The sequence below is a fragment of the Mycetomoellerius zeteki genome, unplaced genomic scaffold, assembly GCF_001594055.1.
Source record: "Mycetomoellerius zeteki isolate Tzet28-1 unplaced genomic scaffold, Tzet1.0 scaffold326, whole genome shotgun sequence".
NCBI lineage: Eukaryota > Metazoa > Arthropoda > Insecta > Hymenoptera > Formicidae > Mycetomoellerius > Mycetomoellerius zeteki.
Genome location: NW_017257312.1, coordinates 57,810 through 71,738, shown reverse-complemented (window position 1 = coordinate 71,738; position 13,929 = coordinate 57,810). Strand labels below are relative to the sequence as shown.

The 13,929-nt window shown below is 32.3% G+C and overlaps 1 protein-coding gene across 1 annotated transcript; it reads left to right on the top strand.

Moving 5' to 3' along the window:
- Window positions 1-749: 749 nt before the first annotated feature.
- On the top strand, window positions 750-9,879 carry Git (ARF GTPase-activating protein GIT1). The gene is made up of 13 exons (XM_018451906.1): window positions 750-963; window positions 1,245-1,378; window positions 1,486-1,598; window positions 1,826-2,012; window positions 2,130-2,260; window positions 2,335-2,524; window positions 2,593-2,665; window positions 2,913-3,107; window positions 3,197-3,366; window positions 8,347-8,517; window positions 8,621-8,797; window positions 9,202-9,432; window positions 9,505-9,879. Exons 1-13 carry the CDS (start codon window positions 906-908, stop codon window positions 9,700-9,702), a joined length of 2,028 nt encoding a protein of 675 aa, XP_018307408.1. The 5' UTR covers window positions 750-905; the 3' UTR covers window positions 9,703-9,879.
- Window positions 9,880-13,929: the final 4,050 nt, after the last annotated feature.

The window sequence follows — 13,929 nt, the reverse complement described above, 5'->3', positions numbered from 1 at the left end:
GTTCGGTCTCCTTACTTTTACTTCGTGGGCCTGACCTTGCAACAGGTTGGGTCAGGTATCAGAGTGTTTACAGCGTGCGGCCTAAATAATGTGACACCTATCATATAGATCTAGGACTAATGACTCCTGCACACTGGAAACGCTTACCGCGCGGCAAAATACGACGCGATAGCCAATAAGCTTACAGCTCCTAACATGTTCATTGGTTACCGCATCGCATTTTGCCGCGCGGCAAACGTTTCCGCGTTCAGTGTGCAGGAGCCATAAGCGCATGGTGTAAAGGTACCTTTTCATGCTGACGCTCAACGCTCATTTTTAGCGTCAAAATAGATTATGTGATCAAAATTGGCTGCGTTCAGCAGACTCAATAGTTTTGCAACCGTTTTATGATTGTCTGCTGAGATAGGACCATTCTTCTAGATCTAAAAGTATGATCCAATCAGCGCGAAGGAAACTTCCAACAGTTGCAAAACGAACGTTCTGCTGAACGCAGCCATTTGCAACGGAACGCACCCCTAGTGACTTTATCTGTAACTGTCTTTACATGTCTAGAGATCGTGGTAGCACTTAGTACTAGTGCTGCGTTCCACTTAACGCTCACAATGCTCGTGGAATCATTTCATCCTTGTCGTTTATCAAATGTTAAACAAGGACAAACGATGCTCACGAGCGTTGCGAGCGTTAAGTGGAACACAGCCTAGGTAGTAAATGGTATTGAAAGCGTGATGGGAAGATCTGTCTCACGTTTTTATTTCTTTTTACTTCAAATTATTATTCTTGTCTTCGTCTCTGTTCATCTCCACCGTCTATCATACAATCTATCATACAATCGGGATGCAGCATAATACACTGTAATGTATGTACAGGAGTGAGTGCCATCGATCGAAAGTCTAGTATGATCTAGTATGGCGCGTCCTAAACACAGAGCGAGCGCAGACCTATGCGCTGACTGCGGGACACTTGGTGAGCGCAGTATCATCATTTCAATCATTTTTGTTACAATGACTCAACTCTGCTCGGCCCCGTATGACTTCAATGGGATCGCGTCATTATTTTCTTACAACATAATCAGATAAACGTGAGGCGAATACGAATGTCTCCTAATTTGCTTTCAGAATTCTGACTAAGGCAGTTAAGATAAACTTAAATTTTTCTTTATGGTATTACAAGTTTGCAAAGAAAGCTGTCATTTAATTATGAGAACATCGGTTATCTAGAACATCTCTGTTATTGCGCTGTTTCAGAGCCAGGATGGGCATCAATAAATAGAGCTATTTTATTATGTGATGATTGTTGTGGGATTCATCGTAGTCTAGGGAGTCATGTGTCACATATCAAGTCATTACACAAGGGTGTTTGGAATATGTACCTATTGAACGTTAGTATGCAGTAGCTACAGCTATCTAGAGAAATGCTCTCTTATTGAACTTTTCACATGTGTATAAAATTATAAATCACTTTTAAAATAATTGAATAAATATTCAGATGGTGCATACATTGAGTGATAATGGAGCCAACAGTATTTGGGAACATTCCTTGCTAGATCCCAGCAACTCCAAGATTAATAGACGAAAACCACAGCCCAAGGATCCTTTACAGTTAGTATTTCATTATATACGATACATAGGTTTTATTTTGTTGCTGAATATATAATTTTCATTAACAGATACTTATTGATATTTTTGGAATGAATTGGATTTAAATAGAGATTGTCAGTTATTGGTTAGTTTTGTAGATTAAAATCTATTCTGAACAAATATAGGGATAAGGTTTTTGTGCATTTTCTCAATGTACAACTATTTCTTGCTTTATTATTTGCTTATAGTCCAGTAAAAGCAGATTTTATTAAGGCTAAACATCAACATTTGGCTTTCATATTACGGCCAAGCAAGGAGGAATGTTGTACCGAGGAGGAACTCAACAGACAGTTACATAGTAGCGTTCGTACAAGTAATTTAGAAACTTCATTAAGGCTGTTGGCACAGGGAGCTAACCCCAATTATTTTTACAAAGTATATCTTATAATAATTTATATACATTCTAGTATAATACACACCGATGTATTACATATAATTGTGGTATCGTGGGGAGACACTTTTATTAAATTATACATGTTTGTGTATGTATAGGAGAAAGGAACCACACCCTTACATGTGGCAGCTCGTGCTGGACAAGTTCTCCAAGTAGAACTTTTAATAGCTAATGGTGCAAACCCAAGTATAGTTGATTTAAATGGCCAAACAGCTGCTGATATTGCCAAGTAAGTATAGATAATGTCATTATCCACGAAAAATATTTCAATATTTATTTTAAATATCCTTTTTATCATTTCAGAATGGCAGGGCATATGGATTTATCTGAACGTATAATTGAATGTATGTATGAAGTAACAGATAGACTAACATATCATATATGCTCTCGTAAGCCAAATCATCGAAGTGATCAACATCTCATTAGCTCTGATTTGTCTTCTTTTTTGGATAAAAATGAGTTAGCTCTGGAAGGAAGAAACAGATTACAAACGGTATATAGACATTCATATGTTTCATTATTTATTTTTATCCTGTTCATAAAATGTATTTTTTTTTTTAGTTACCCAATCATTTGCTAGAGGAGTTAGCTATGGATATTTACGATGAAGTGGATCGCCGGGAAACAGAAGCCAGTGAGTATTACTTTTCTTTTATCTATTATAAATTAAATTAAATATGCTATAATTGCAAATAGAATGCATGAGTTTTGTACTAATTTAGATAATTAATGATATATTTCTTTGTCGTGCTATTCCTTTGGAAGGGTGAGTAAACATTTAAACCTTAGCAAAAATTTAGTAACATGTACAAGGTATATAAGCAATAATTGAAACATATAAGATATGCTCAGATAAGTAGATTTTTATATTTTATGCATAGTCTGGTTTTCAACCGCATCCCTCCCGGAGAAATGTACCGTTCCATTTCTGCCAGTTAATCCACACTTGTCATCTACTAGAAACCAAGGGAGGCAAAAATTAGCGAGATTCACACCGAAGGAATTCACCACTCTTATTGTAGATTTACTGGTTGAAGCGGGTCGGAGACATACGCTTGCTAACAATGCACTTCAAAGTAATATTACCAAATTACTAGCGGAGTTATTTTATGAGAGTATTTTATACGCCATTTATTATATTTTTATACCTTTTGTATTTTTTTAGATCCCGCGGTATCTATGCTTCGCAAAGAACAACTTGGTAAGCATGGATCGCAAATGTCTGACGATGAACCTTTGTACGACAGTGTTGCATCTGACGATGACTATGCTGCTCTAACATCTACAGATAATACTTCATCTGATGTTTCAAACCAGTTGAAAACTAATAATGAAGTAAGTTATTCATGAGCTAAATATAAATAAATTATTAACAAATGTGACTATATTCATCCTTAGAATAACAATACTACTGAAATATATATATATATATATATGGAAGTATATACTATATTTCACAAATTGTTTACTTTTCTTTAACTCGCATCATTAGGGAGATGTAAAAAATATATAAATTTACAAAACTCGGTATTAGTAATATTTACCTGTTTGTGGTAAAATATTAATTAAAGGTACCAGCACTATTAACAAAAAGAGGAATAAGGAATTGGCTGAGCACATGGCTTTTCTGTAGGCGATGTTACTAGGCAAGTGCACGGATCTATTTGTGCATGTGCAATCATTGCCAAAAGTGTAAATTTTGACCCTTGTAAAACATTAATTGGACTGACTGATTCATATAATGATTCGCAATCTACTAAACGCCATGATTTAATAACACAACAGTACAATGATAATATATATATGAGGCATTCCACGCCAAATCGACGGCCTTTGTCACCGACCCTTGCCGATCTTTTTACTGATTTTTTTAGTATATTTCTCATATTAAAATATGTATTCAATTATTTTTTTAGATTTTTATCTCCATTAGTTTCCTAGATATGAATTTTTTAATATTTTCAATTTTTTTTATCTCGTAAATGTTTAGTTGTACATAACTTTTGTTTAAATTATCGAAAAACAAAAAATGACCACATCAATTGTTCGCTTGCTTGAAATTCTCTATTAGGAAAAAATATGAAAAAGCTTCAAGTTTTTGTTTCTACTCGAAAAATCTTATTGAATAAACAAAATCGATTTTTGTTAAGATCGACATTTTTAATTTTTATTAAAAAATTCTCCAATATTAGTAGAAATACAACAAATTTAAGCCGTATTTCATTTTGGTCAAAATTTTTGTTCCATTTTTTTTAATTTTTCAAAATATTAAATCTATTATTTAATGTTAGTAGATTTTTAATTTGCTGATGAGTTATATAAATCATATTATTTCATAACGATTCATAACGATAGAGAATATATTTTTAATTTCACAATTATTTAGGGAATAAGGATTTATAAGAATATTATTTGAATAAAATAACGTCTTTTAGAATATGTGAAGAAATTTATTAATAAATATCATTTTTATATAAAGATTTTATATACAGATTGTTTCCACAATAGATCATTTTTATTTTTCACTTTTTTTCTCACTCTTGTACGTTCCATAATTCAAAGAGTTTGAACATTTTTTTACAATAAATATACCATTTTTTTTTTAGAAATAATACTATAAATTTTTTGAGGTACAGGCTTTGCTCTTTCAAATCGAGTTGCAAGATATTCCTTTGCTAAGTTTTATTCTTTCGTTAATGAGAACTTTACGCTCACTTGATTGCCAGATAACTATTGATAAGCCAGATAACACCACATGAACTATTCGAGTAGGCGTCACATCCAATGAATTTGCCAAATATCGTAGTAAAGTTCTCATTAACGGAAAAATATAACTTAGCAAAGGAATATCTTGCGACTCGATTTAAAAGAGCAAAGCCTGTACCTGAGACTCACAAAAAATTCATAGTATTATTCCTCAAAAAAATGGTACGTTTATTGTAAAAAAATGCTCAAACTCTTTGGATTATGGAACGTATAAGACCAATATTACATGCGTCCGTTTTTGTCGTACGACAAAATTTTCAAGCCTGTCGATTGGCTGTAGGACAAAGAGGTCCGAAATCCTCTCTGTCTTGCAGTCAATTAACACGCTTGAAAAATCTGTCGTACGACAAAAAACAGACGCATGTAATATTGGTCTAAGAGTGAGAAAAAAAGTGAAAAATAAAAATGATCTGTTATGGAAATGATCTTTATATGAAATCTTTATATAAAAATGATCTTTATTAATAAATTTTTTCACATATTCTAAAAGACATTATTTTATTCAAATAATATTCTTATAAACCTTTATTCCCTATAAATAATTGTGAAATTAAAAATATATTCTCTAGTACCGTTATGAAATAACATGAATTATTTATTTTTTTCCTTTGCAAAATAAATGAAAAAAAATACAGGTGGTGCGCCTTGACGACGATCATCCAGCGCTATCCAGAGCAGATTTTCATAGAATAAAATTAATATAAATGAGTACTGTGTAAATTTAAACTAGACCAGGTAATACATATTGTACATCGTGAGAAAGTCATCTATCACAGCATGAATGCCTTTTATATTAATTAAATCAAACGGACTTAGTTTCTAAATGCAGACCTGGTTTGTTGTCTAGAAAGAATCAATTAGCGCAGCACACAAGTATGAAACAATGTAGTTACAGAATATTTCTAGTCTAAGAGCACAAAGTATATATAAATGTGTTTCTAGGCATAATGCAGAGTATCAAAGTATACCGAGCAGGTTTTCAACGACTTTTAGTGCAGCCCATAAAAAGGAGACTTGAGATTTAGAGACTTATATTCCTAATGAAATCGCCTAAAGCACATGCCGATAGTTCGACATCCGTCAATAGAGTCTCAATCGGTATCGGGAGGGAGTGGTAAATCTTCATTACCTCTTTAATAAGTTTAGTTTTTTGTGAAGAAAATCTCGAGCACTCCCAGAACACGTGATTTGGCGTCTCCGCACTCCTACAATGAGAACAGTCTAGTGATTCGACTATATTAAATCTAAACAAACTAGAGCGTAAAGAGGAGTGGCCGCATCTTACAAGGGAAGTTTCACAACTGTTCGGAACCGATTTGATTCTCCATGAAATATGTTGTTAAACACGAAAATCTAAGAGACATATTTTTTTATACGTGCCCTAACTCACGTTTAAGGGATGAAATATCCCTTTGAAAAAAAAATGGTATTTTTCTTTCGAGGCGAATATTGTCGGAAGTACATATAAAAGATAGAAAAAAATTTTTAAACAAAAGTTATACAGTTTCAAGAGTACTTCAATGTTGTAAAGAAACAAATTTTTTTCTATCTTTTATATGTACTTCCGATGATATTCGCCTCGAAAGAAAAATACTTTTCTTTCAAAGGAGTGTTTCACCCCTTAAACATGAGTTAGGGCAAAAAATACGTGTCTCTTAGATTTTCGTGTTTAACAACATATTTCATGGAGAATCAAATCGGTTCCGGACAGTTTTGAAACTTCCCTTGTTAGTCTACTAATTGAAGACACCACTCTCCTATTCAGATCCAGGTTGTAAAATCAAGTCTTTTTCTTGCCAGAAAAAAGGTTGTTATAATAGAAACTGCCTTTTTTGCCCACTAGATGAAAGGCCCACTCCGAAAATTCCTCATACAGTTTATCCTTCAAGAAGTTCTTCACGTCCCTAAAGGGAACTCTAACAGCGCACCTCATGCCAGACATTGTCGCTTCCTTGGTCGCTGCATCTGCCCTCTCGTTCCTCACGATTCCACAGTGGCTGGGTATCCTCAGCTCAACTTTAATTCCTGATTCCTGGGCAAGTCTGATATATAAAATCGCGTCTTTGATGCATAAAACTAGGTGAGAGTTCTGAGCGGATATCAGTAAGGCCGCTAACTTCTCCAATACCGACTTCGAGTCCGACAAGATAGTCGCTCGGTTTCCCGAATCCCGGGAAACGTTAATTGCCTCCAAGACCGCCAGGGCTTCCAGCGTATATGTGGATAAAAAAAGCCGGAGCTTCACGCTTAATCATTATGTCATCGTTTTCTGTAACGACCGCAAAACCTGTGCTACCAAGGATTTTTTGATCCGTCAGTGAACAGGCAGTATGAGTTAGTCAGTTGGTCCTGGAATTTATTTCTGAACACAAAATCTGGACCATTGTGTGGTGATATAGAAGTAATGCCGTTCGTATTTATCATGGGGTGAAACACGATTGCGTAAGGCTTCGGAAAGCCCAAGGACAGCTTACTCGATTCAATAGTCTGAGCCAAAGGCAGTATGTCTCTTTCAGTTTCCCAAGAACGAAGCAACCGTAGTCGAGTCTCAACCGTATTAGGGCATTATAAATTAATTTGAGGATCCTTGGTTCGGCGTCCCATCAGGTATGACCCAAACAACGGAGTATCCTTATCGAGCTTTCGCACCTCTTGAGTGCATAGTTAACTTGATCCTCCCAATCCAGATTGAAATTCATACTGAGTCCCAGTATGAGTTCCCAGAACGTGACCTTTTGTGAATTTTTAATACGCGTTTCCTTAACAGTAATGTAGGGCGCAGGTTGCTTTCTAAAGAAACTTCTTTTATTGTTGAAAACGAATTGTTCTCTATTTTGAATAGATCCTCTCTCGGAGAAAAGGAGTTTGGCAAACAAGACCACATCGTCTGCGTATTGAAGGATGGCTATAACATGATTTATGTAACTCACACATCAGCAGATTAAAAATCTATTAACATTAAACAATTGATTTAATATTTTGAAAAATTAAAAAAAAAATGAAACGAAACTTTTGACCATAATCAAATACGGCTTAAATTTTTTATATTTCTACTAAGAATATTGGAGAATTTTTTAATAAAAATTAAAAATGTCGATTTTGACGAAAATCGACTTTGTTCATTTCAATCAGATTTTTCGAGTAGAAACAAAAATTTGAAGTTTTTTTCATATTTTTTTCCTAATAGAGAATTTCAAGACGAACAATTTGATGTAGTTATTTTTTGTTTTTTGATAATTTAAACAAGTTATGTTCAACTAAACGTTTACGAAATAAAATAAATTGAAAATATTAAAAAATTTATATCTAGGAAATTAATGAAGATAAAAATCTAAAAATATAACAATGCAATTTTAATATGAGGAATATACTAAAAAATCAGTAAAAAAATCGGCAGGGATCGATGACGAAGAACGTCGATTTGGGCGTGGAATGCCCTATATATATTAATTTATAACAATTTGTTTGCGTGATCATTATAACATGTTCTATACTTGTCGGGATATGTTAATTTAAAGCAAAGATTATTATTGCATTATATTGTTTCAGGAAACATTTACACCAATCGCTAAGGGTCTTCCGTCCATGGTAGAAGTTTTAAAAAAACAATTGACTTTATCCGAATCAACCGTACGAGATCTCCGCGAGCAGGTACACACCCTGCAAACTGCCATTGAGCAACTCACTCAAGAGAATAATGAGTTAAAGCATATGCTACAAGTAACTATTACAAAATTTTATTGGAGATAACGTTATTTATTTTATAATACATCAATGTTCAATCACATGATAAATGCTGCAAATAAAAATTTGATTAATCTAGATCAAAGGTTCTGGTGATGAGAACATGAATGGGCATGTTATTGGAGAACAAGAACCTGAATTAGAGCCAGTGCATGACATCAAAATGTCCACTATACGTGGAAATCAACGACCGGCATCTATGTACGAGACTAGAGAAGGCCTACGGAAACCAGCATGGTCAATAACTGTTTGTCAAGTAATTATATTTTTTTTTTTAAACAAGTTGACAAAGTATATCCAATTTTTTAAATAAGAAGAATCCTATATTTGTCGAAATGGATTTTAGTGCTTAAATACATATTTCTTGTGAATTTATATACATTCTGATTCTACATATTGCGCGCCGAAATGCAGATAGTAATATCACTTATTAAATTGTACAAGCAATTCAATAATCTTTTGATGCTAATAAGCATTTTTTAACAAGAATATTGTTATATGTTAATGAAATCTAAAAACTGCGAATAATTTATTGCGAAAAATATTACCTCGGCCGGGAATCAAACTCGGATCTCTCGCTTACCGGGCGAGTGTCCTCACAGGTAGACTATCAAGGGTTATATCTACACCGTACTATCTACTTGTATTGTTCCATTGTAGACAAAACGCGACACTGAAGTATTATCACGGAATAACACGCAAAGTTTATGGGAATGTGACCCACCTAATCTGCCACCCAGTGAAGAAGTAACTCGACGAACAGAACAAGTTACCAGGCGAATCCAAGAGCTATGGATGGCTATGCAAGATCCAAGTCAACGGGAAGCTTTCGTTCCTTGCGCTGAGAGAATACGTGTTGCTGTGGCCGAGTTAACAGCTATATTTCCTCAGGTAAGATTATTGTTTATTCTTTTATTTGTCTTTTTTTTCGCTGGTAAAGGCAATCTACTGTATCTATTGTAGAATCCAATTGAGGAGAATATCAGGTCTGCCTTACGCCAGTTAAATGGCAATACCGGGAGACTTCAAGCAGAATGTTCCGGTCTTCAAAGATGCACCAGTGATGCCGAGCATATGGATCGTTGTTTGCAACAAGTACGTTCATGTGCTTACGATATTGCCAAAGCAACTAAACTACTCGTCACACAATTTCAAATGTAAATTCTTTCAATGTCACAGAAAAGTATTAAGGAGCGCCTTTATTTCTTACTGAGTCTATTAGATGTTTTTTTCTTTTTGAATCTCTCTTATCCCTAAAGGGGGGGGGGGATATTCGGTCTGAAATTTCCTTAATTGGTATTCGTGGGTCTAATGTACCTACTTTAAATTAACATATCTTTGCTTAAAATTAATATAATTGAACAATTGTTTCTTTATTTTGAAAGTCAAAATCCGTGAAATAAGATAATGTAACTTAAAATAATGTAATTTGTAAATTGTGAAAAATATTTGTTATTAACATAATTTTTCACAACGTGATTGAAAAAAATATGTGGGTCATTAGACTTATGCATACCGATTAGAGTACTGATAGTTATGGCAAAAACGCTTTATATAAATTTACTTTGCAACAATAATTCATTCATTCATTATTCTTTTGTTAAGTAAATATTAAGCGGAATAATTTTTTCTTTTATCATTATTATTATTGGATTATATTGAGAGAGAGGGGGAGGGAGTGGATATAAAAATATACTTAAAAATTATTTAAATAGTTATGATTGAATACAATCTAACACAAATAAAACATGACATTGTTTGAATATTATATAATATATGTATAGGGGAGAGTGGTCTAAATCGGACCGTGTTCTAAATAGGACCTTTTTAATTTAAATAAATACGGTTAAGCAGATTTACGTACTATTTATAACGTAAAGTCCTTATAAGACACCGAACATGTGATAGCAGTTTGACAGTTCTCTGTCATAACATTCATAAAATAGAGGCAAATATGTATTTTCGGCCATCGTGCGAAAATTTTTTTAAAAAAGAAAATCCTTGTAAATCATTTAAAAGGTGTTAAAAATTTGAAAAGTAATTGATTTAAGATAATTAAAGAGTGTAGAATTAAAAAATATCAAGCATTTCGTGATCACTTTTGCGGTTTATTGTAAAATTTGTTCCAAAGTTCGAAAGGACCCGTGTCCAAATCGGACAGTACAGTGAATAACTTATAGGCCTGGTTGTAGTACTGGTGATCAGCTGACTAGATCTGGTCCAAGCAATTAAATCAGTAAAATATCATGAGTCATCAGACTCAGATTAGTTGAGTTTTATTCATTTCAATTTTAATAATATAAACAGTCAGTATTTTCTTTTTCCGAAAAAAATGTTTATCTTTGACTGTCAAATTGCTCGTTTTTATTCAATACTAAGAAAAATACATTAAAATATTTTAAAATTCTATCTAAAAATTCATAAAAATAGGAGTTTTCGATTTGAACCAGGGGATGGTCCGATTTGGAACCAATAGTTCTAAATCAGACCGGAAAAAGCGTTTTTACATTTTCCATTATAGTTTAACACAAGTGAGAGATATGTCAAAATAATCTCAAGCAAAAATGAAGGGAATTAAATGATCTTTCCAACAGCACCTTCGATTTTATGATCGAACTTTATTTATGCTAGAGAACAAAAACTGCAAATAGGTTCGATTTAGACCACTCTCCCCTACTATATACATATATGTGTATAGAAAATCATGTAGTAATATTATATATGATTTAATACCTAACAAAGACTGAATAGCGGCAAACCAATGAATTTTATATGTATGCAAGTTAAGTTTATAAGTTTTGTTTAAGAAGTTTTGCTCAAGCAAATTTTATAAACATGTGAACCTTGTCACTGAAATGCTAAACTACAGGTCTGTGTTTGGAAATGCTACTTAGATGCCTCTGTATATCATCTTATTCTTGTTTAACATTAGGTAAATGACAAAGATGAAACGATACACAGAAACATTCAGATAATGTTTCCAAACGTAGCCCGGTAAAATATTATTTCGAAGGCTGGAAAATTCCTGGATATAAAATGTTAACAAATATTTTCACTGTATGTATAAGTCTTTTTTTGTATATGTCAATGTTTATCGTGTGCCAACACTTATCGCATGCACGCGAGCTCTTGCATTATCATTGAAGGAATTTAACAAATGTATCATATAAATGTAAAATTTTAAATCTGATTGTGAGATAACTTGTGTGAAATATCAGATAAAAATTTTTTTACATCTGATATATTGAAATATTTATCAGTATATCAGTTTCTAAAAGTAACTGTGTACACTGTTTTTCTATATGAACCATTTTAATTTACTTAGTCGATTTTCTCAAAATCTTTGTAATAAAAATGTTTCTGATAAAAATCAATAGTTTACGAGATACTTAATATTTCATGTCAATATGTGCCAGAATAAAGTATAAAATATTTTTGGTTAACTATTGGTTTTTATTTCTTTAATACGTTCATATATAGAATAATTAGAAGAATCATATTATGTAAAAAAAACTATGTAATTCTGTTTAAAAAGTTTAGATAACCTTGACTTGACCTTAAGGACATCTTCTCAAGGTCAACCAAGATCACTATCTTTTTTCTCCCCCCCCAAACAACTTTTCTGAAACATTTTTGTTTTAAACTTAAAGATTTAGAGGTGCCAAAGAGTTTGGATATCGCCATGTCGTGATCCATTGCTAATGCCAATGTTTCGTGAACCTTGCTGTTCACTTCATTAGGGCGAAGAGCGCACTGAAATTGAGTTGCTCCTCTGGAGGAGCAACTCCTTTTATACAAATTCTGTTACGAGGAAGAAGATGTTTGGGGGAAGAAAGAAGGGGAAAAGCCGTTTTCCATAATTTACTTTATAGCTAGAGATGAAAATGACCAAATGTTATGATAATTTACTCGGTAATTTACCGTAAATTAGTCAATAATTTATGGAGGCTGGTAAAATGGTAATTTAAAAAAATTATAAAAATAAAGTAATTTGAAATAAGAGTACATTTTTCAGAGTCATTAAGTTAAAAAATTTAAAAACACTTTATTTAATTTAAATTTTTATTTTGATACTATACATATTTATATAATAATTAAGGAACTATGTAGGTACGTAGTAACTAGAGAAACTTTAAATAAATTATTAAAATTTTGAAAACAAAAAGTGTGACAGGTACAGTAGTCTTAAATATATTTTTATACCTATAATATATTTTTCATACCTTATAAACTTATAAAATTAAATGATAGAAATAGAAGAAAAAAAAATATTATCATGTAACCTTTCAAATTACGTGATTTTAAAGAATCACGTACTGATTTGGAACAATCCATTGCGTGATTTACATGTTTTAATTACATGATTTCATTATGTAACTTTGTGATGTACCCTTTTTTTTAATGGGGTACGTTTAGATTTAGTCAATAAAGCCCTGTTATTCTATCAGCGATTCCTATTAGGAATATTGAATGATTGTATAATTTTATACAATATATAACTAACGAAATACAGTCTATTTGTGCATAAAACTATAAGAAACAAATTTTACTAAAATTACCAATAAATTACCATTTTATCGTAATTTTACCGTAAGTAATTGTAAAATTGAATTTGACAGTAATTTTGCATTTCTAATTATAGCCCATGTCTGTGTTTAAGTTATCTGGATGTTTTTGGATTTCCAGAACCTCCCTGTACTTTCGTTGTAGCTATAGCAATCATTTTATCAAACAGTATTTGGTGTCAATACTGACTCAATGCTGTGTTCAGTTAATGATGATTGTGTGACATATTTCAGTCTGACATTCCGTTGATGTTCCTTCATGCGCACATTGATCGTTCTCCCAGTTTCACCGATGTATACTTTCCCACAAGAGCAAGGTATTTTATATACTCCTGCAGAACTAAGTAGAGGCCTTTGATCTTTAGGATTTCTCAAGATTTGCCCGAGTAAATTCCTTGGGAACTTGAAAATGATTCGGATATTATGTTTGATATAATATTTTTTCAAAATCCTGCTGATCCGGCAAAACTTAAAGATTTTGAGAAAATTGTCTAAATAAATTAAAATAGTCTACCATGTATATATCTCATTAATATTAATTTGTATAACGAAAATGATATAATGATATTAAAATTATAATCTAAGTTTATACTATTTATGAACCTTATTGTATATTATTATATTGTATATTTTTTATTTCATATATTACTATTAAATTTATGTAACTTTTTAATTAGTCTCTATATATTTTATAATTTTTTGCTATCGAAATCTGTGCAATATTGCAAATACAAAAATAATCAAATGTAAACATTATTTTATCTGACTTGTTAAATTTGGACAATAAAATATGTTATCAATGCTATAAAATACGGCAATATTA

Bases quoted from the DNA above. Each gene is read 5' to 3' on its own strand.
- Git (XM_018451906.1), top strand. From the start codon at position 906: ATGGCGCGTCCTAAACACAGAGCGAGCGCAGACCTATGCGCTGACTGC. The intron at 2,666-2,912 runs GTGAGTATTACT...TTTTATGCATAG, and splicing joins TCGCCGGGAAACAGAAGCCA to TCTGGTTTTCAACCGCATCC. The intron at 8,518-8,620 runs GTAACTATTACA...TGATTAATCTAG, and splicing joins AGTTAAAGCATATGCTACAA to ATCAAAGGTTCTGGTGATGA.